This window comes from Dicentrarchus labrax, unplaced genomic scaffold (assembly GCF_905237075.1).
Source record: "Dicentrarchus labrax unplaced genomic scaffold, dlabrax2021, whole genome shotgun sequence".
Lineage (NCBI taxonomy): Eukaryota > Metazoa > Chordata > Actinopteri > Moronidae > Dicentrarchus > Dicentrarchus labrax.
The window spans coordinates 15,281,545-15,305,413 of record NW_026136715.1 but is presented as its reverse complement, the minus strand read 5'-3'; the positions used below and the strand labels follow the sequence as shown (position 1 = coordinate 15,305,413).

Genomic DNA, 23,869 nt, shown 5'->3' with positions numbered 1-23,869 from the left:
TGAAACTGCCAGACTCTGCAAAAACCATGGATTCATTAGGGCCTTTATTTAAGCCACTTTTCTTGACCTGACAACAGAGAAACCCTCCAGAGAATGTGAAAAATAATCACCCATAATTTATTTGTTTGATGTCACTATAGATTGATTTCCACTGTGATTTTTTTTCACTTTATACTGTGTTACAGAGCAAGAGTGAAAAATTCACACTGTTTATGTGTTTAACTACACAACTGACTCAAGTTGTGAACAATCTTCCAACTTACTGAGTAATGCTGCTCTGTAAAGTTTTCCATCATTCAATAGGCAAGTGGACAAGGTCTCAGCTGATCTTTTTTTTTTTAGAGCAGATTGATATGAGATTGTAGCAAAGCTTATGAGTCAAAGAATAATCATGTAAAAAAAAAAAAACAGTCGTGCAAACACTGGCCGAGAATCCACCTACCACAGTGCCCTGCAGCAGCTCTGATATCAGAGCACCAATCCTCAGACTCTGTCTCCTCCTACTGGACAGAAAGCTCCTGGTAAAGGGCAGTTACGGGTTCAACTTAATATACAGGCTGATGTACATATACTCAACATGTACTTAAACCTTGCTACAATAAAAACAGCATTATTATGTTTTACACAGTTTTTCTCTTTTATGCTTTTAATGACCATATCAAATAGAATAATCACATTTCCAGTCAAAATTGATTATAATGATGATTGAATGGTCACACTATCAGTCAAATTTCATCATAGGGATACTTCCAGACAAACAGCAACTGTTCAGCTATCTGTTTCTCATACAAAATAAGATTAACAGTACATGTGTCAGAAGCAGTTACTGATCTCCATCCATTAGTGAGTCGTACCCCCCTTTTCACTCACAGCTTCATGTTCAGGAATCTTGTCCGCTCAGAGGCCATTTTTCTCAAATTAAGCATGTTCTTGTTTTGGGTTCAGAAGTCACTTGACCATCTGACAATGTGCCCATTGTGACAGGCTGCTCCATACGCATCAAAGAGGTGATTAACCAGTTGACAGGGCTGTGGGGACAATACTGCTCTTTACAGGGAACACAGTGTAGCCACTCACAGCTCTGGGTGCTGACTGGGAGACCACAGCACTGCTTCAACATGCAGCAGCTGACAACATGAAACCAAAATAACTGCACACAAAAGGGACATATAGGGTACATGGTCTTCACACTGGTACACACGCAGGAGCAGAAGCAGTCAACTTGGCATGTTAAAGGTGTCAGTCTGATGATTAATTAATTCAGCATCATCTTTTCTTATGTAAGCTCAATGCGTTTATTGTGAAGCATTTTATTTTATTTATTAAATATTTCACAGAAGTCCTGCAGGGCTTTTTCTACCCATTTGGATGCTCAGTGGAACGATTGTGGCTGCAGCTCGTAAAAAAAAAAATGACGGACCAACCTCTGATTGGTGAATAAATGTGGCTCCTGGCCAATCACACGTGCCTCTCTGGGAGGGAAAACCCAGCGTCAAAATAAACTGCCACTTGTTCGCTGTTTTCACTTTTGCAATTAGCGCGATTTATCTGCTGTAAGTTGTATCACTCCTTCACTTCGACTGCATGATTTCGGATTTTTCTTTTCACTCTCTGTGACTGTGTTTGCAATATATATTTCCTTGATGTTTTTTTGTTTTTTTAATCCATCTATACTCTCCTGGCTTTTTCGGACTACCTAAAACCTGTATAATATGAGATTACCTCACTAAATAGATTCGACATCAACATGATTCAGTGGCGAGTCATATTACTGTGTGTGACATTATCGTGGAGGCTTCAATCAACATCATCCCAAACCCATGAAGGTAGGTGAATTTATATTTCCACATCAACAACCTTGTGTGGCCTGTTTTAACTGCATTCATTATCTTACTGTAGGAGACATTTACCTCGAAATGACTTTTATTTTTAAAATATGTAATGCTTGAATTCACCTGTTGTTCACTCTTCAGTATTTACACAGCTTCCATGGTATGCAACTATATTTTGTGGAATAGAATAGAATAATTAACAGGGATACTATGTAGACTTGTGCCGGGTTAAGAGGACTACATTTTATAAACTATTAACCCTCATCTCTTCTTTCATTTGTCTCAGATCACACAGTATTTACTCTCCTCCTTGAGAGCTTTCTTTTTTTACTGTTATTACTGGGCTCTAATCAAGGCACTTAAACATGACCACTTTATATACTGCTAGTGATGAATGGCAAAGATCCCACTTGTAAAAAGCTCCTGAGTTTTGTTCATGTTGGTATGTGCAATCTGCTGATGATTGCTTTTGTTTAGGTGCATATTGACAATCCCTTATTACTTGTTATTTAGTTGTTTGGATTACATGTGCTTGTTTGTGTCTTTTAATTATAGTCAGAACTATCATGCAACTCTGCTAGATAAGCACTTCTCTTTCGGTGCCTGTGTTTAATTAATAATGGATGTTAGCATAAAGATATGCTACAGTCAACATGTAACTCTCCAATATTTTACATAAGAACAAATGAAACAGACTTCAAAGGTTTATGGAGGTAATCAACTTAATTTTATACGTCTGCATGTTCCCAATGAATACAGGAAACGTGATTTTTGTTGACACCTGCAGGTGCTCAGTCTTTGCACACAAATGGCCAGTGCCACAGTTTTTGTTGGACAGTACGAGATGATGTGTATGTCTCCTTCCGTTCACGATATTTCCCTTCGCCGTGCCAGAATGTCCTACTCACACATGGCCCATTGTCTGCTGGTATGATCTCAGCAACGCAGACCCCTCAGACACACACATACGCACATACACACAGAAGCACTGTCTGTCACTGCATCACTCTTCACTCACTGGGACACACTGTCCACATTTATAGCTTTATCACAATGAGGCACTTTGTCTGAAGAAAAGCCCCGCTCTCCTTGACCCTCAGCCTTCACTCCGTCAGCCCCAGGCCTGGACTGCTCCATGTACCAGGGTTACAGCCTGCCTGTTTTAGTCTGCTTCACATCAAACTTTCCAGCCAACACAGCATCAAAACCATACTACAGACACAATATAACCCATGCACCATTCGTTCACCTTTAAATGACCACACCAGTGTTTTGCACGTTTGAGCTCCTTAGCTACAAGACATTATTTCTTTTTCCAGCCATTTCAAGTGCATGCCATGTTTTTGATTTTATTATCCACCAGCCCAAGCTGCCATTGATTTCCATTCATGTCTGTGTGGTATTAAAATAAATAAGCAGACTCTTGCACAATGCATCACAGTCTGCATCAGTCTTTGTCAAAACCACATTATAGTTGAATTGTAATGCAGTGAATTATGTTGTTTCAAGAGTCTGCTAATTGATCTTAAGGTGCTACAGAACTGAAAAGAAACCAAATACATCCAAGAACAAAAGTGTGATGTAAAGCTGTGATGTAGAGCTGTAGTAAAAAGACTAAACATGCAAAACCACTCCTTAAACATACACATGAGTATAGCAAGTAAAAGTGATACACTGACCCACAATTCCCCTTTGAGTAACTCTTGTGTTCATCAAACTTAGAGTCATACTGTATGTTTCTTTTCTCCCGGTTTATGTCAGTGGTGTGTCCTGGTACGCAGAACGGACTGAGCTCCACAGGTTCTCAGGAGAATCAGTACAACCTCACTAAGGACCGCTATGATGGCTGTGAGATCATCATGGGAAACCTGGAGATCACTCAGATTGAGAGTAACTGGGACTTCTCCTTCCTCAAGGTAAAAATCATCTCTCCTCTGTCCCTCATCTTTCAATTGATTTTTATGTACAAGATGTAGATGTGTACTCCTCTTTTTGCTCCCCAGACAATCCGCGAGGTGACTGGCTATGTCCTCATTGCTATGAACCACTTTCAGGAGATTCCTCTAGGGCAACTACGGGTCATAAGAGGAAACAGCCTTTATGAAAGACGCTTTGCTCTCTCTGTCTTCCTGAACTACCCCAAGGACGGCTCCAACGGCCTGAGGCAGCTGGGGCTCGCAAATCTGACAGGTAAACGGGAATTGTGGGAAAACCGATGTGTGGGCAAGGTATGTCCCGTGGAAGGTGCAGAAGGTGTTTTTCTGAGATGTAAGGCATCCAAAACATTGAGAACAAAGGTATCTAAACTCAATGGCAGCAAAAGGAAAAATGATTTTATAGCTAACACTCATTATTTGTAAGTGTAGCAGGACAAATTATAGGAAACAATCACAGTCTCAAAGGATACTCATTGTGAGCTATTTCTTATTTGTGTGCCGTCTTAAGCGGTCAAAAACAAGAGGTGGTGATTTGTGGCAAGGAGTGCAGGAACTAGTGTCCCCTCCTCCATTCCCAAAATGTGTGACAGTAGGTTATCTGAGGTTTTTCACAGCAGATGTTTGACTCATCTTAGCAGGACAAGCACAGGTGTTACTTATAACAGGCCCTGTTCTATTCAAGTGTCCCAGTAAGCCATAATAGTGTCAAAGTGAGCTCTAAGAATGAAGCAGCTAAATGCAATGCATCAATTCATTTTATCATTTACAATTTACACTTACATTTACCTTTGCTACATATCAATACAAAGACCTATTAAGAAGCACTTCACTTGTAACTATTAAGACCTATTAAGAAGCACTTCACTTGTAACTAACTGGACTGCTAGAAAATATTCAAGATGTTTTATGTAACAAAACAAAAACAAATTAACATGTACAGAGTATAGTGCAAGGATGACAAAAAGCTGAAAGACCACCATCTGTTCTAAGTCTTCCCTCCCTGCAGAAAAAAAATACATACCAACCCCCCCCCATGATAAAAATCTCAAAATTGGATCCCCTGTCTGCTCTCTCTCTCCCTGTAGCTTGAATAATTTCTCAACCATTACTTCACAGAGATTCTCGAGGGAGGAGTGCAGATTATCAACAACAAATACCTGAGTTATGGCCCCTGGATTTACTGGCAAGATATCATCAGGGACAACAGTGCACCAATTGACATCCAGTACAATGGAGAGAGAGGTTGGTGTTAAGATGGTCCTATTTCACGTATCCTCAGATGATCTCTACATTGTCTCTATCTTATTAGTGCTGCCTGTCTTTCTGTGTTCTCTTCTTTTTCTCTCTGTCAGGCCCATGCCACAAATCTTGTGGAGATTACTGCTGGGGGCCAAACAAGGACCAATGTCAGATCTGTGAGTGCTCAATTGTTCTGTTCCCCGTTTACTCCCTGATCTTCTCTCTGTTTATCACTCCCCTCCTCCTCCTCCTCTTTCTTTCTCCTCACAGAATGTCTCTCTTCATAGACAGAAATACACAGAGACAGAGAGAGATGCACACACAAAGACATAACACACGTGCACATTCGTGACCTCTGTTCAACCCGTCTCTCCTGTGTGTCTCAGTGAGTAAGACGGTGTGCGCTCCGCAGTGTAATGGACGCTGTTTTGGGACGAGCCCCAGGGACTGCTGTCACACAGAGTGTGCAGCGGGATGTAAAGGCCCTCTGGACGTGGACTGTTTTGTAAGTGCTCCTCCTTTGCCTCTTGAAAGTAAAGACAAAGAAGAAAAAGAAAGACATGATATTTTACACACAATACTGTAGGTTTTTTATTCTTCAGAAACAACTACTTGCTTCCTAATTTAAGTCCCATGCTTCCAATCACATTTGATTCTATTGTAAAATACATACCTGAAATTCAAAGTTTTCAGGTAAGTTTTCATTTATTGGTGGATTTGAATAATATTTTATCCAATTACAAACTCTGCTCACTCATATGATTTAATTCCCATATTTCAGGCAACTATTGTTTTTTGTCACAGTAATACTATACAATAGTGTGGTATGGAAATCCCCTTGGAAACATGCTCACTGTGGTCACTCAACCCACTCCATGTTTTGCTATGTTGGCAATATTAATACAGCTTTCAAAACTTGTTTTTTTGTCAAAACATCTGATATTTGAGAGTCAACTGCCAATTGCCGTCTGGGTTTGATTTTCTAACAACTTAGTTCATGAATACAATTGTTCATGGCAGCTAACTGTAAAATCCTGGCTGCCCAGAGGGTAAACAAGACTAAGACTCTGCAGCCATGCTATCAGCTGTGAGGCTATGTACTTGCTCACAATGCTACCATGCTGATGTTTAGCAGGTATAATGTCAACTGCGTTCACCAGCTTATTTTATTGTTGGTTGGTTGCTAATATTTGCTTGTTAGCACTAAACACAAAGTAGGCCTGCAGCTGAGGCTCATGGGAATGTCATAAACTACAAATTAATTAATACATTTTTACCTGATGGTGGGGTTAGATGAAAAGTCAGGGGATCCCTACTTCAGTCTGAAGGGAGGATGAATCTGTGTGCCAAATCTCACACCAATCCATCCAATAGTTGTCGAGACATTTCAGTCCAAACCAAAGTGGTGGACTTTTTTGAAGCTTGACACATATCTCATTTCATCATGAAATTTCTCAAATGTAAGTGTGTGTGTGTGTGTGTGTGTGTGTGTGTGTGTGTGTGTGTGTGTGTGTGTTTGTCTGTACCTCTATAGGCATGTCGTCATTTTAACGACTCTGGAGCCTGTGTGCCCCAGTGTCCCCAGACTTTGATCTATAACAAGCAGACGTTTCAAATGGAGACCAACCCTAATGCCAAATATCAGTACGGATCCATATGTGTCTCCCAGTGCCCCAGTGAGTTGCCTGCGTTTATTTGTGTGTTTACATACTCAACATATTTCATCATATTAGTCTCAACACTGTAACACATAAAGGTATCAACCTCACTAGATGCTGTGTCTTAAACCTTGCCAGTGAATGTTCTGTGTCTCTTGAAGATTACCGACTGTGTTTTTATCCTTGTAGCTAATTTTGTGGTTGACGGTAGTTCCTGTGTGAGTGCTTGTCCTCCAGACAAGATGGAGGTGGAGAGAGAAGACCAGAGGCAGTGTGAGCACTGCAGCGGACTCTGCCCAAAAGGTTGACACTAATTAACACTTTCTACTTCCTATACTTTATATGTCATTTCACTAACAAAGACCATGCCAATGAACGTGTGGAATTTAGAAAGGTTTATTGCACATAACGAATAAATGAAAACCGATGTGGTGTACTGTAGGAGGGATGAATGGATCGGGAAAGGGTTGAGGGACGAAGGGATGAGGTTCGAGGGATGGGGTTAGGGGTCAAGAGTTGAGGGATGAGGGATGAAGGGATGAGAGTAGGGGTCGAGGGATGGGGAAGAGGGGATGAAGCGTTATGGGATGGAGGGAAGAAGGAAGAAGGTTTGAAGGTTTGAAGGTTGAAGAATGAAGGAGTATCGGCAGGAAGGGTGAGGGATGAACGGATGGAAGAAAGGTGGGTTTGCTGGCAGATGGATGAATGGACAGAGGGGTTCGGCGAGATGGTAAGAGGTAACCGAGTGGGTTGTGAGACTCTGAGTGGGGGAGCCATCTCTTGGTACCTCTTGTAGAGAGCCCCAGTGGTTCCTGTATTTGGATAAGAGAGACGAGGAAAAAGGAAAGAAAGGGTTTTGGGGGAGGGATGTGGAAACTTTTGAGTGGAAGTGAGATGAGTGCAAGGCGTGGCCTTTGTTCCCGAACCTAGTTATAAAACTTCATTAAAGCTAAAGATGGTGTTTGGTTGTCTTTGTAGTGTGTGAAGGCACTGGTGCTGAACACAGACAGACCGTGGACTCCAGCAACATCGACAGCTTCATCAACTGCACCAAGATCCAGGGCAGCCTTCACTTCCTGGTCACAGGGATTCTTGGGTAATTGTCTGATCCTGCCTGAAGAAACTCAGAGTACACCACCATACAGTTAGTTTCATACTGTCCTTTTTTATTCTTCATAGAGATGACTTTAAAAACATCCCGCCCCTGGATGCTCAAAAGCTGGAAGTCTTCCACACCGTCAGAGAAATTACAGGTTTGTATTCACGGTAAAGTTTGTTGATGGTAATAATGGATTTTAATGTGAGTTTTAACCTGAAAATACGACTGCTTTATAATACGTTACAACCATTTTTTTGGTGTATACTAGTACGTTTTCTAATTGACTTCCTACCTTCCTGTTTTTTATGTTATCTCTGTGTTTTATTGTCAGATATCCTAAACATCCAGTCTTGGCCCAAAGAGCTGAACAATCTGTCCGTTTTTTCGAGTCTCGCTACCATTCAAGGGAGGTCGCTCTACAAGTAAGGCTTGTTTACGAGCCATGTGAGATTGCTAATGATGTACATGTTTATTAACTCATCAATCTGAGCCGTGGCCAAGAGCAAGTTGACATACGTTAAAATGAAGCCGTAAAAGCCAATAAAAATAATGAATAATAAATAAAACAAATCTGTTAACAAGACCTTCTTTCAAACGGATGTTTAAACAGTACTAAAGCCATTATGAGGTTAGAATTACCTCAGGCTGGTTCTGATGATAGGGTTCTTGTCTAAACTAATATCTATCTGTGTTGCATATAAAGTGTGTTACATAAGCATGTGTCATCACTGCTCTCTCACTACACCCTCCTATCTGTCTGCTCGGTTTTCTAAGCTACTCTCTGTATTAACACCTCATGACGAGCCTCCTGTGCATTGTGTTGACACTTTCTAACCTCTCTCTTTTCTCTCTATGCTTCACAGCTGTGAACGGGTATGGACTGTGTGTGTGTGTGTGTGTCTGTGTGTGTGTGTGTGTTTGTGTGTGTGTGTGTGTGTGTGTGTGTGTGTGTGTGTGTGTGTGTGTGTGTGTGTGTGATCCCTATAATGCAGTCTCCAAAGTTGCAGCATGTCATTTGGCTTAGAACTAAAACATAATCTGTAGATACAAACCAGTGGTATAAATTTTAAGCAATCCTTTGAAATTTGCTTGCATTTCAAATATTTCTCTGACTAATTCAAATATCTTTTTGGTTTTTTGTCCTTTTCCATCCTCTAACGAAAGGCGTTTTTCTCTGATGGTGATGCGCATTCCCACTCTTACCTCACTGGGTCTGCGCTCTCTCCGGGAGATCAGTGATGGCAGTGTGTACATCAGTCAGAATGCCAACCTCTGTTACCACCACACTGTAAAATGGTCGCAGCTGTTCAGAGGTTCCAGAGTTCGACTCAACAACCTCAACAACAACAGGCCACTGGCAGAGTGTGGTGAGGCAAAAAAAACTCTTGTATGATCCAGTCAAATTTGTTTTTTATTATCCTTTGAACTGAATAAAATATATACTTTAATCAACCTCTTGATATATTACATATAGCAGGGCTGAGCAAGTACTTGGCTGAAAGGAGTATCCAGTACGGATAATGTACTTTTTTATGACTAGGAGTAAAATGTGTCAATATCTGTTTTCTAATAAAGAATAAATATAGCAACTTCTATATAAAAAAAACTGTAAATAGTTCTCTTACTACATTGATCAAAAACATTGCTCTGAAGCTCAGTGTGAAGGCTGTTCTGTAAACAATTTTCTAAATATCAAATATCAGTTTCAGGCTTAAATTAAAAACTTCTGGTTAGTCCCGCCAAAATCCGGTTTAATCCCTGCCCATTACAAGTACAAATACAGATAATTCAGTTGGTTGAACAGATTCAGATACAGATAATGGCGTACTCACTCATCCCTAATAGATACTATGAAAGAAACCATAGTAACTGAATTGTATTTTATTGTTCTATATTGCAGTTTGATTAGTTTGAGTGTGATGCTGCAGCAGTTTCCTGATGCTTTTAGTTTTGTGTGCAGTTGCAGAAGGCCGTGTGTGTGACCCGCTGTGTTCAGACTCAGGTTGCTGGGGCCCAGGGTCCGACCAGTGTCTCTCCTGTAGGAACTACAGCCGAGGCGGCACGTGTGTGGGAAGCTGTAATTTTTACACTGGGTCAGTAGATACATGTATGTGTTGATGTTCTTACTGATACTGTTTGTGTGTATTTTCTTTTCATTTCATCTCACTAAATTTTTTTTTATATTGTGTCACCAGAGCTCCGAGGGAATTTGCTGGGCCTGATGGCGAGTGTGTTGCCTGTCATCCAGAGTGTAAGCGTCAGAGTGGGAAAGCCAGCTGTACTGGACTGGTAATCACTTCCTTTGATTGTAAACTGTGGCCCAGTGCCTTTGCATGAGTTCTAGCTTGCATTTCATTACCCACTCTTAATATTTTTGTGGAGGCATGACTCAACAAAAAGTGAGTCCTACAAAACTGGTATTTTGTCTTAATGTTTTCTTGATGTGTCATACCTTTACTACAGTGCAAGGGCATAATTTCCATGTCTCATGTACCAAGGCTGAGTCCTTGCTTCAGCGGCCATCGGTTCAAGTCTGACATGTGATCCTTTATCATCATCTCGTCTCTCTCTCCCTTTCCTGTATATCTCAATCTGTTCTGTCCAATAAAGGCAGAAGAAAAATGTTTATGCCTTCCACTCTGTTTTTGATAGGGTCCAGACAAGTGTGTGGCGTGTGCCAACCTTCGAGATGGTCCTTACTGCATGTCCTCTTGTCCCACTGGAGTCAATGATGGTCAGAGGGGACTAATCTTCAAATACCCAAACAGAGAGGGTCACTGTGAGCCATGTCACCACAACTGCACACAGGGGTGAGACTAGACTTATATATGTGTGTGTGTATGTTTTCATGTGTGTCCATCCATAGATGCGTAACAATAATTAAATTAATGAATGCTGATGATGATGATGTGTTATGTGTTATGTGTACAGATGCGTAGGCCCGGGATTAAATGATTGTTTAGACGCAGACGGACTGGCAGTTAGTAGGTGAGTATTTCCCCCTGCTGGTGAACATAAAAGACTACACTGCAATTTCTGAGCTCCAACCAAAACTCTAAAAGTGTTGCGAATTGTCTAAATGAAGCACCAATAGTGAAAACATGTGCATGATTTGCATAAGAATGACACAACCCCAGTTTTTGAGGTTTGTTGGTTCACCTGATAGAGCTGGTGCCCCATGTACCAAGAGTCATAACAACCTTGGTGTAGCAGTGATGGTTTCAAGTCTGACCTGGGGGCCTTTGCTGCATGTCATCCCCTCTCTCTCTCTCACTCTTCAGCTGTCACTATCAATAAAAGTCCAAAGAAGCCGTTTTTGATAACAATCAGATCTGCTTGTCGCTGTTGCCACAGGACTACAGTTAATATATAAGGCGTTTTGCCTTTATTGGATAGGACAGCTGAAGGTAAACAGAAAAAGGGTAGAGAGGGACGACACGCAGCAAAGGGTCACCGGTCACATTCAAACCCATTGATCAAGGACTCAGCCTTGGTACATGACATATCAGGGCACCCCAGGACTACAGTTTCGGTCAAAGCAAAGTCTTTTTATGGCATCTATAACTCAACTTAGCTCTGTCTCTCTCTGCTTCACTCTGCAGTGGTCAGATCACAGGCATTGCTTTAGGTGTCCCAGCTGGCTTGATTTTCTGCCTTGTGTTGTTTTTCCTGGGCATGCTGTACCACCGGGGCCTGGCCATCCGCCGCAAGAGGGCCATGAGGAGGTACCTGGAGAGCGGGGAGGTGAGACTTTAGAGACCATCCAACCTCATGAGCTTCCACAAGCTGCCTTTGCTTTCACTGCTACATGTATTTGTTTTCAGAGAGAAAAGAAATCATGTGGGAATTATTTTTGTTTTTGGCAGAGCTTTGAGCCACTGGGTCCTGGAGAGAAAGGTACAAAGGTTCACGCCCGTATCTTGAGACCCTCAGAGCTGAAAAAAATCAAAGCTCTTGGCTCAGGAGTTTTTGGCACAGTGAACAAGGTATTTATTAACCTCTTTGCCTTTTTGGACATCCACTGATTTCCTACTGATTTATGTGCTATTATAGTTTTAGTCTGAGCCTTATACAGACTCATGTGAACTGATGTGACTGCTGCTGTACATTTAATTGTGTTTAAGGGCTTTTGGACTCCAGAGGGAGAGACAGTGAAGATCCCTGTTGCCATCAAGACCATCCAGGATAGTTCAGGCCGGCAGACCTTCACTGAGATCACCGATGTGAGAGTCAGAGCTTCTTACACTCAAACACTAAAACATCACAGAAATGCCAATTAATATCACATATATCATAGAATACAATGAGAAGGAAAAAACAAATGTTTAATATTTACAAAGTTGCCAGTAACTTGTCATTGTGAGAATCTTTCATGGAAAATACATACCACAAGATCAAGTATCATAAAACAGTTTTAAAAAGTATATAGTGTTTTTATCAGCTTCTCTCTCTGTAGCATATGCTGTCCATGGGCAGCCTGGACCATCCCTATATTGTTAGGCTGCTGGGCATCTGTCCAGGTCCCAGTCTGCAACTGGTGACCCAGCTTAGTTCACAGGGCTCCTTACTGCAGCACATCAGGCACCACAAGAACAGCCTGGCCCCCCAGCGCCTGCTTAATTGGTGTGTGCAAATTGCTAAGGTAAGTGCAGCTGGAATTATTGATTCTTTTAAACAACCAAATGTTATAAATAAGCGTAAAATAAATGTTGGAGTACATGTAGGGTATATACTGCATGTATGTTTGTGTCTCAGGGTATGTTCTACCTGGAGGAGCACTGCATGGTCCACAGGAACCTGGCTGCCCGCAACATCCTGCTGAAGAACGACTATCAGGTCCAGATCTCTGACTACGGTGTAGCAGACCTCCTTTATCCTGATGACAAGAAATACGTCTATACCGACACCAAGGTTGACTCATTTAGTGCAAGATACGTCTTGAATTGCTAAGTTACCGTTTTCTCTTCCATTAAAGGAATGAATCTGTACGACTTGTCTGTACTTTGTCTTTTAATCCAGACGCCAATAAAATGGATGGCACTTGAAAGCATCTTGTTTCGAAGATACACTCATCAAAGTGATGTTTGGAGTTATGGTAAGAGGCTGTGTGTGTTTGTGTGAGTGTGTGTAGTTACAGTATGTGCCAATAAATAATCTGTCCTCTTAAAAGATGCTGTCTGTGAATTTTGGCAGGGTGACCATTTAAATGTGCCGTCTCTCTTCCCGGACAGGGGTGACAGTATGGGAGATGATGTCATTTGGGGCAGAGCCGTATGCATCAGTGCAGCCTCAGGAAGTGCCGAGTTTGCTGGAGAAGGGCGAACGGCTGTCACAGCCCCACATCTGCACTATAGACGTCTACATGGTTATGGTTAAATGTGAGTCGTAATCGCACCTGTGTGCACAAACACACAAAGACAGGATCTGAATTGTTTTACTTCTTCGCTTTAGGCTGGATGATTGATGAAAATATAAGGCCGACCTTCAAAGAGCTGGCCAGTGACTTTACTCGCATGGCAAGAGACCCACCTAGATATCTTGTCATCAAGGTGAGGCTATCATCGTCTTTTATTTTATTTAAGTCCACTGGCTGTTTACTTAGACCTTAAAACATGTACTTCCACGCTCTTCTGTAGGTGGAAGGAGCAGAAACGGCCTCAGGAGAGATCCATCGAAGAGAATCAGAGCAAGGGCTTCTGGATGCAGATTTGGAAGACCAAGACGAGGAGGGACTGGAGGATGGTTTGGCCACTCCTCCTCTCCAACACTCTCCATCTTGGAGTCTGTCTCGTTCCCGGATTAATTCTTACAGGGTAATGAAATACATCTTAGATTTGTTACATTTTAGGACCATCGTGACTGGTTCAGAGGCAGAGGAACCAGCTCGTAACTCTTTTTATTCTTTGATTTGTAGAGTGGCACCTCTCAGGCTGGACCTATTGGATACCTGCCAATGACCCCCAGCCCTGTGGACAGCATCCGCCAGGTGACACAAACCCACATATTCACACAAATGCAAGCAAACAAACATATTAGTACCTTGCAATACTAACCCTGTTTGATGCTTGCGTTGCACAGAGGATACGGTAGATATATTTAGCTGCAACAGTTTATCTTTAATCAGTAGTATTACTACACTTTGCCAATAGCCGATTGAAAATATATTTTATGACCCAGCACTTGCCAGTAGGTTATTACATCACTTTAAAGGTTCAGTGTTTAACATTTAGGAGGATCTACTGGCAGAAATAGAATATAATATTCATAGATTTTCATTAATGTACAATCACCTGAAAATACAAATTGTTGAGTTTTTGTTGCCTTAGAATGAGCCGTTTACATCTATGGAGGGAGCAGGTCTTCTTCTATAGAGTCTGCCATGTTTCTACAGTAGCCTAGAATGGACAAACCAAACTAGCTTTAGATGGGCCTTTGGCATTTTTTTAGATTTTCACGCACACCGTAGTTCCCCCTATACGCTTGTAAGGGGCAGGCGAGGCCAGACGCCACTAAATCCTAAGAACTGGAGCTTAAAATGTGTCATTCTGGTCCCTCTGGTCTCTTAAATAATAGGATTAATTTCTATGAGCTGCTGCATCAGTCTGTGCTTTTATGTCTCAGCTGTGGCTTCAGAGATCTCGACTGAGCTCGGTGCGGACGCTGCCCGAGAGGTCAGAGTTCAGGGGGAGTGGAAGAGAGGCAGAGCTGCGTGAGGAAGGTTTACGGAGCGGGAGCCTTCACAGGGCCAGGTTTGGCTCTGAGAGGGGTAATCCTCATATATCCATCAGCCGGCACAGGAAACTCTCAACAGCATCAAGTCCATCCTCGTATAAGGTGTGGACGACAGGGGAAGAGGAGGAGGTGGACAAATATGGTTATGTCATGGCTGGGTCACCTGTTACTCCAGAGAGAGGTAAATTATAAGCACTAACTTTTTGAAAGAAATTGGCAAATTATAGCATAAACAATACATAATAATTTTATAAGGAGTACGGTCTAGACCTGCTCTATTTTGAAAAGTGTCATGAGATAACTTGTTATGATTTGGTGCTATACAAATAAAATTGAATTGAATTGAATAATCAAGGCTTCTTCCCTCTATCTTCTTCTTTTCAGTCTGTAGAGTGCCTCATTCTGGGCGAAAGAACTCAAGACTCAAGAATAATCTGTCTCTGGTGGTGATAAATCCCTCCCAGGAGTATGAAATCATGACCAAAGAGTCTGGTACTGTTCCTTGCTTGACCAGCGTCATCTTATCACAGGCAGATGTCCATTTGGTGGCACATGCTCGTAAAACCTCACCTTTACCCTCGCCAACCTTCATGTCTCCGTTAGAGGACACAGCACATGTGGAAACTCTGACACCAATCTACGCTGTGAGGAGTAAACAAGCAGAGGAGGATTGTGAAGGCAGTGTAGCAGAGCAGAGAGACTCCACAGAGAAACATCAGCTCATGAGGGACTGTGACAGTGGGATCAGAGCTGTGGATGACCAAGGAGAGGCAGCCCAAGGGATAGGCAGGTATGAATACATGGATATCAGACGATCCAACTCTAAGGAGGGAGAGGATCAAGCATGGGAGAGACGTGGGAGTCAAACATCTGCAAAGAGTGCAGCAGAGACAGAGGAAACAGACCAAATAGTGGACGTGTTGAAAAAAGAGGAAGAGGAGGAAGAGGAAGAGGAGAAGCACCACAACACAAACAAACAACCCACACTGCAGGAGAATCTGAGCGGTATGGTCATGCCCAGGCCAGATGTGCTCACAGCTGGGGGAGAGAAGGCGGAGGAGTATGAAGAGATGACCAGACTTGGAGTGGTGCCGAATGGGTGGGAGCAGGCAGACTACCAGAACCTCCCAGTGAAGGGGAGGGCTGTTTCTGAGGAGATGGGCTGCGGCAGGTGTGCAGGGATCGGGGGATACATCAAGGTGTGTGCCGGCATGGGGGAGCCTGGCAGCAACACATCATTTGACAACCCGGACTACTGGCACAGCAGACTGTTCCTCAAGCCAGATGCTGTGCGCACCTAATAATGTGGACTGGGACGGAGACATGGTAACGGTTACTTCAGTTCCTGCCATATATTTGGGTAGTTTTGTAATGTTTTCTAGCTTTTTTTCTTTGAGTTCTATAAATTGTTTATGAAACAACTGTGAGTTGGTACAGAACACAAAATTAAAAGTTAAAGCAGACAAAACGTGGTGTTTGCCTGTGAACTTCAAAGAGTATGGTAAGCAGTCCCTGAATTAAAAACAGGCATATAAAGTTTTCTTTACCGTAATGTAGCAGCCATGAATGTTTCAGTGTTACAATACCTTGTTACTGCAGCAGGATGATGATGATTTCTGTACAGCAGCAGTCTTTTTGTACAATTGATTATAACATGAATTATTATAAACACGAATAAATATGATTATTTTGCAAATATCAAATCACATTTGTCATTTATTTGGCTTTCTTTTACATTGCAGTGTGCGTGTGTCTATTAAAAAAAAAACAATAAAACACCAACTTGAAAATATTCCTTCATTTGTTTCACTTGTTTATTTTTAATATTCTGTTGAGAAAGAAGAAGTTACCACCTCGTATTCAGTGATAATGAGACTATGAACAGCAGAAAATGAGATGGAGGCATGTGAATGCGTCGGTGACGCACTCGCGCGGTTTGGTCAGAGTCAGATCAGAGATGAGTGATGAGTGAGATTGACGTCAGCATTCTTCCGTTTTCGTTCACATCCAGTTTATAGGCCGATTGGTTTACCACAAAATTACTGTGTAAATTAGATAAAAGCATTAAGCAAGTCATTTTGAAACGTTCTTAGATGAGTTATGCACTAATGGACTTTATCGCGTCAAAGTAATGTGAACACTATGAAGTTATTTGTCCTTTGATGAATAGCTTAATCTTAGTTAATCTTAATTTCCATATTTTCTGAATCTTAAATTATTATTTTTTTTTCCATATTGTCTTTAATAGCGTCACTGAAACTTAAATAAAGACATAACCTTCAGAACGTATCCACTTTATACTAGTCCCCTTTATTTAATTAAGCCGACCAGTCATTTAGTCTTCTACGACCCTTGATATGTTTTATATATAAATATAACAAAGACAGAATGCATTAAATAACAGCTGTGCATTAGCAGAATATCTTGTTGGTTGTGACTACTCCTTCATGGTCTAATTTTAAGTGCCCCCGTATGATTTAAAATATCACCCTTGCCTTTTTCGGGCGCTCAACGCACCAAGCTAGGCCGTGAACTATCTTGACTGCAGAGCGTGTCTTTGGCAGCAGGCGGGATCGTAAGCTGCCAGCCGAAGTCGGGCCGGGGCCGGTGCAGAGAGCAGCGTGGTCCATCCTGTGACTGACTGACACCCACCGGGGGAAAAAAGTTACTCTGAGTTCGCGGACACACTGCCAAAATGTCTGGAGATGATGAGACACAGGAGCAGACCATCGCCGACGACTTGGTGGTCACCAAGTATAAGATGGGGGCCGAGATTGCGAATCGTAAGTGAAATGCGGCGTTAACGTGCCCGTTTGTGTGTGTGTGACTCCAACAGTATCAGGATCCGTTTAATGTTAGCTAGCAGTGTCAGCTAATCCATGCCCAGGCAGCAGCTGTGCCATGTGCCGCAGCAGTGCCAGCGATATGTCCCCTTAGAAAGCAGGGCCCTTTGTTTAATACGAGTGAAACATAAAGCTTGCTGTGTATTCAGGCAGAGCTCTTCTCTATAGTAACCCGTTTGTTTAGCGTCACGTTGCTGTCACGTTAGCCTGGTGAGCTAGGTTAGCTGTGTGGCTGAGCTAAAGCGTTAGCTAGCTGTAACTGCTAACGTAACAGACAACAATGACAAGTACAAATAAGGGTCCAATTCGTGAACAGCCAACATTTAGATATATAAGCAGAGCTAATTTAAATCGAGACAAATACAAGTGTTGTGACTGAAGGTCTTTAATGGTGTCATTTAAACTCACAAACAGGGTAAGCGGGGGCTAGTTAACACACCATGTAACGTTACTCTGCCATGTCAAATAACGTCAAGCTTTTTAATGTAATAATTATTTATACTTTTGAATAAGTAAACGCACTCATAAACACCAACATGAATCGTCAACTTTACACGCTGTTATTGCGGTTGAAGCAAATAAGTATAATCAATTATTTTCAAGGCCACATGCAGTCATCGTCATTAGTGTGGTCTCATTATTGGGACTTGTTTTAATTTAATCTGAATCTACCAAACCTTAAAAGCCTCAAAAGTCTATGTTTGCACCTGCAATGTAATTATATTAATATTTCATAATTTCTGCAGTCTAAACAGAAGCATACCACTTTTAACTTTACTTAATTCAGGGAGGCTTGCAAAACACATGCACACCTTTTTAATAGCACCTTCCTTCAGTTGTCAGTTGCCCAATTCAACCTTTGACTTTGTTTATTTATTCTCCAGTTTGGAAATTGAACAGCAGCTCACATTGAAATACACATAGTAAAACCAATCAAACACAAGATAACTATATTGCACAGTTAACTAATATCAGAAAGTGAATTAGTGGAGTGGGGCTCATCAGTTTCCTAATCAATGGCTACCTCAGAATATACATTTAAAAAAATCTGAATCAATCTCCAGTGACTGGTCATTTTTCATTCACAGTCCTTATGCTCCTGTTAGGGTGCGGAGAGGACTGCAATGTCATAGGTGCTTCACATGGGTGGCACTCTGTGTCCTTGTGATTTTGTGTTGTAGCTTATCACGGCTGGCCTACTTATCTTATGGTGTAGACCTCTAATTTACTACCAGCATTATGCTGTTTCAAGCTGATATACAGCTGTCAGACAATCTGTCAAATGTTTATCCTCTAGCTAACGTAACATCGGCTTAGTCAAAATCAAATGATGTGTTCAGTGTAATTTGGTGTCAGCACTTACAAGCTTATCCATCAACAGTGTTGCCTATTTATTTAATCTGACATTTTCTGAAACAAACCATTAATCAACTGACCCAAAATTACTCTATAAACTATACACACTCTGTTACTGTCATACTATTTTAACCAAATCATTGCTCCTTTTGTGTCCTGCAGAGGCTCTGAAGACGATAGTCGGGGCAGCTATGGCTGGAGTCTCTGTGCTCAGCCTGTGTGAAAAGGGAGATGCCTTCATCATGGCAGAAACTGGCAAAATCTTCAAGAAGGAAAAAGACATGAAGAAGGGTACTTCTTTTGTTGTATTTCATCAGTCACCGGTCAGTGTCTCTGACTCAGCGCTCCCTCATTCACTCCCTTTCTTTCGCAGGTATCGCTTTTCCTACTTGTGTGTCAGTTAACAACTGCGTATGCCATCACTCCCCTCTGAAGAGTGACCCTGATGTTGTACTGAAGGATGGGGACCTTGTCAAAATGTAAGCTGCTGAATTTACACCTACCCTCTGTTCTATTTAAGCTATAGTTTGTATTTTATTTGTAGTTCATTCTTTCTTTACCTCATGTTTTCCTGTTCTGTTTGATCACAGTGATCTGGGTGTGCATGTTGACGGCTTCATCTCAAATGTGGCTCACAGCTTCATTGTTGGAGCGACCAAGGTATGTAGTCGCTGTTGGAAGGAATTATCCCTGCGCTGTAGCACTCACTGGTTTATTCACAAGAGCAATGTAATTTATTGGTAGTCACACCATCAACAGTTAATAAATACTTTTTTATTGTAATCCTTCTCCTCTGTCACTTTAGGACAACCCGGTGACAGGGCGGAAGGCTGATGTTATCAAAGCAGCTCACCTCTGTGCTGAGGCTGCTCTGCGTCTTGTTAAGCCAGGAAACCAGGTAGAACTCTCCCACCGTGACCACTGGTTTGACCAACCGCATCAGTGTTCACACCTCATCTAATAAACATTATTATGTCTCTTGCTTCAGAACACACAGGTCACAGAAGCCTGGAACAAGATTGCAAAGTCATTCAAGTGCTCCCCTATCGAGGGTGAGTGTTTGTGAACATTTGGCACCTTCAAGCTCTGTGATTACCAGTGGTGTACATTTACTAAATGTCATTTGTCATGTTTGACTCAGTTTATTCCTACATTGTGTACAGGCATGCTGTCCCATCAGCTCAAACAACATGTGATTGATGGGGAGAAAACTATCATCCAAAACCCAACGGACCAGCAAAAGTGAGTTTACTCAGCAAGTGCTTCCTGTCCCTGACCTGATTAATGTTTAACCGGTGTATGATTTTGTCACTTTCTGTAGAAAGGACCATGAGAAGGCTGAGTTTGAAGTGCATGAGGTATATGCAGTGGATGTGCTTATCAGCACTGGAGAGGGGAAGGTGAGAGGAAATTTCGTATAAATTGGATTTTCTGATCCATTTTGAAAAGGAAATGCATTTCTAATATGTTTTGTGTTGTAATTCAGGCAAAAGATGGAGGTCAGAGGACCACCGTTTACAAACGAGACCCCAACAAGGTGTACGGCTTAAAGATGAAGACATCTCGGACATTCTTCAGTGAGATGGAGAGACGCTTTGATACGATGCCTTTCACTCTAAGGTAGCATCTTTAACTTCACATCAAATATTTCATGCACTCATTCATTTTGTCTTCAATAAAATCATCTCCCAGGTTTTACTTCCTCATATTTATTTTGTTCTTTGTCTCCTCAGAGCATTTGAGGATGAAGGCAAGGCCAGGTTGGGTGTGGTGGAGTGTGCCAAACATGAGCTGCTGCAGCCATTCAATGTGCTGCATGAGAAAGAGGGTGAGTGGAACAATGAGGGATGTAATTAACAGCTTTGGTGGCCATGAAAATTCCTCACATCTGCTTGAAGCTGTCGTGTTAACCTAAACTAACTGAAATCAACCAAGCCCAGCATACCATTGTTAACAGATACACGCAGACAGAAACTAAACCAAAGTACTTTATAGATGAGCGTTAACATTCAGTGCCTATCACCACAAAATAATTGTTTCCAGCAGCGTCTCACTCTCTCTTCCCCCTTGAGACTAAAAAGCAATCAAAAATGACAAATGACAACCTGTGGCCGTGACGACAAAACAGAAGATGTACATTTTATTAAACAGTAGACATACCTCAAGGTGACAGTAGACTGCCCAAGGTGACTTCTTCAGATGTCTTATTTTGTCCGACCAACAGTCCAACAGTCCTAAAGATATTCAGCATTGCAGCTCTAGTTCCATCACACATTTGTTTTGTCCAGTAAATTGAATTTGGTCATTTACTGATCATGTACCAAGACAGTTTTCTCTCTGTTCCATGGTAAGTAATGTAATCAAGTGCTTTTTTTTTTTTCACCCTGGGAAACTAAGACCATGTTCAGGCTGGCATGTTCACTGTGTCAAAAATATGCAGCCTCCTTGTTCCTTTTTAATTCCAGTGACTGCTGCGTCATTTAAGACCAAACTACATGGGCTAGTGAAATATGTCGAAGTGTACATTACTCATTGCTTACTTTATAATTGTAGCCAGAAAAAACTTTCCAGGGTTGTAGTCCTGTATTACTAGTATTCTAAATTGTGGTGCAGGGTTGGGGTGTCATGAGCATTAAAACTTCTGTATATATTGTTAAAACTAGACGCTGCTTTGACCTTGCTAACTGAAACATTTGATGGCCAGATTGTCTACCAAGTGGGACTGTTTTAATGTAACTTTCAATCTCATCTTTGTCCAGGTGAATTTGTTGCCCAGTTCAAGTTCACCGTGCTGCTCATGGCCAATGGACCTCTGCGAATCACAAACAGTCTCATTGATCCAGAACTCTACAAGTCTGAGCATGAAGTGGAGGACCCAGAGCTGAAGGTAAAATATGTTGTTTGATGAATGGGATATTGCATATAGACTAATGGGACTGCTATAGCATGCTATTAGCTGACTTAGCGTTCTCATGTGCCGTCATGTGTTGATGTATTGTGTGCTGCACCACCTGAGGTTAAAAGTCCCGTTTGTCTACTTTTTCCTTTCATATAAAGGCTTTGCTTCAAAGCTCAGCCAGCCGTAAGACTCAGAAGAAGAAGAAAAAGAAGGTGAGTTACAGGATGGTGTGATTCATGAAATAAAACAAGAACACAGGTGCCAAAAGCGTCCTCAATCTTTTCTTCTTTTTTTTTTTAAAGGCCTCAAAGACTGTGGAGAGCGCTACAGGACAGGCAATGGAGACTGAAGCTGCAGAATAAATTTCTCTGTACAAGAAATTCTGACAGACATCTGATGACCCAAAGAACAGACGTCACAAATCCTTCTGTCCCAGCTGTCTGAGGCACTTGCGGGCATAGCCGCTGTGAATACCTCTGAATCTAACTGATGTCAGTCTGGGATGATGCTGCTCCTAAATTCTGTCACTCCAACTAAAACACACACATACACACAAACGTACGTCCCTATTAAATCTCACTGTCCTTGAGACAGCCTTCTTCTCTTAGTGGACACAATTCTGCTGTCCAAGAGAATATTTTGTGCAAGGGTAAATACTCACTGGAACATTTAACCATTGGACTGACCTTGAGCCTTCATCCCTTTCTCCACAATAACTGTAGTGAAAGATATTGAAAATAAATTGACTTTGACAGAGCGGCCAAGGATGATGAATGCACAATACTGTGTCAGTGTAATTGTGTGGAATTTAGATAACTTCCTTGAGGTCATAAACCTTATAGCCATGCCTTTTTTTTTTTTTTAAATGAGTGTTAACTTGTCGTGGGCTGAAATGTGTAACACCTGTCTTGAACCCTGATGTCACATGGCATTAACACAAGTTACAGCATGACATCATTACTCATCATTACTGTTGAATTAAGCATAATTACTGCATTTATACTGCTCTGGCTTAGGTCTGTCTATTAGTACATTGTGTATACTTCTAGGCATCTACTGTAGGTTACTCAGCTAACAATTTCTAAAACTGACATTGTAAGAGCTACCGGTTGAGTAATTTAGCTATTCGAAAAATACTTCCTTATTTCTCAGTTGTGGATGGTCTAACTCCTGCCAAGGGTTCAGCATTCAGTCTTCTGGTGCCACCACTGAGTCTGACAGTCTGTGTTTACATAAGAAGTCCATACCTGTTAGATATATGGATGCTTTTGTAAAACAAATCCCAGTTTCAGAGACTATTTTTGGAAACATTAAAAAGCCACCTGACATCATTTGTTGTGTTGTGTTTTTGGACTGTGTGAATGCCCAATAAGTGGAAGTGTGTTTTTCATGATTTTGAACATTAATGCATAACCTTTCTCGAGTTATTTTGCATCACATTTATCTAAAGCCAAATGAAGAACTTGTGAGAGGACACAGACAGATGAATGACCATCTTTAAAGAAACATCAATTCATGTTTAACAAACACAGAATTGTCTGTTACAGAAAGGGCTGTACTCTGGATTTTAGAAATACTGTGGCCATGCCCCCACGTCACCCTTAGAAACCAAACATTTAAAAGTACTTTTACATGTATAAACAATATTTTATAGAGAGAAACTAAGGTTTACATGCAGTGCCAAAGCCTCTACTGCCAGGAATATACTTTTTGGAGACAAATGCTGAAGCATCAACATATTTAATTTATTGTTAGCCTAAAATGAATAATGTTTAACCCTGCCGAGTCTAAAAATACTGGAAAATACATTTAAAAAAAATACTAAAGTTACTCACCGGTTAAAAACCCAAATTCACACACAAAATGTATACAAATACTGACATACATGACTAATTAATGGTAGCTAGGCCCATAGGTAAAGAGAATATGTAACACCAAGCACATGTATACAATTTACGTGGTAAAATGACTACTAGAATATAATAATTTAGACCAGTAAGATCTGCTGCATGTGTGTACATTGCAACGGTCTGTGAGATATATATATATATATATGTATATATATGTATTTATATATATGTATATATGTGTATCTATATATATGTATTTATATATATATTTATACATATGTGTATTTATATATAAATACACTTATATAAATACATATGTATTTATATATGTGTATTTATATATATTTATATATATATGTGTGTATATATGTGTATTTATATATGTGTATTTATATATATATATAAATACACATATATATATATG

General features: G+C 41.1%; 2 protein-coding genes across 2 annotated transcripts; both read left to right on the top strand.

Moving 5' to 3' along the window:
• The first annotated feature begins 1,335 nt into the window (after positions 1-1,335).
• Positions 1,336-16,200, top strand: erbb3b (erb-b2 receptor tyrosine kinase 3b). The gene is made up of 28 exons (XM_051425050.1): positions 1,336-1,826; positions 3,594-3,748; positions 3,836-4,022; positions 4,886-5,011; positions 5,122-5,184; positions 5,395-5,513; positions 6,543-6,684; positions 6,856-6,969; positions 7,645-7,762; positions 7,846-7,919; positions 8,097-8,187; positions 8,930-9,132; positions 9,726-9,858; positions 9,961-10,054; positions 10,418-10,575; positions 10,697-10,753; positions 11,368-11,509; positions 11,632-11,751; positions 11,890-11,988; positions 12,222-12,407; positions 12,521-12,676; positions 12,785-12,860; positions 12,997-13,143; positions 13,217-13,314; positions 13,402-13,578; positions 13,680-13,751; positions 14,387-14,678; positions 14,882-16,200. Exons 1-28 carry the CDS (start codon positions 1,748-1,750, stop codon positions 15,796-15,798), a joined length of 4,395 nt encoding a protein of 1,464 aa, XP_051281010.1. The 5' UTR covers positions 1,336-1,747; the 3' UTR covers positions 15,799-16,200.
• An 862-nt stretch (positions 16,201-17,062) lies between these two features.
• On the top strand, positions 17,063-22,926 carry pa2g4b (proliferation-associated 2G4, b). Its single transcript, XM_051425051.1, has 13 exons — positions 17,063-17,280; positions 18,859-18,987; positions 19,070-19,175; positions 19,287-19,356; positions 19,502-19,594; positions 19,685-19,748; positions 19,860-19,938; positions 20,018-20,096; positions 20,183-20,316; positions 20,430-20,524; positions 21,456-21,583; positions 21,754-21,807; positions 21,898-22,926. The coding sequence occupies exons 1-13, from the start codon at positions 17,193-17,195 to the stop codon at positions 21,955-21,957; spliced, it is 1,179 nt and encodes a 392-aa protein (XP_051281011.1). The 5' UTR covers positions 17,063-17,192; the 3' UTR covers positions 21,958-22,926.
• The last annotated feature ends 943 nt before the right edge of the window (positions 22,927-23,869 follow it).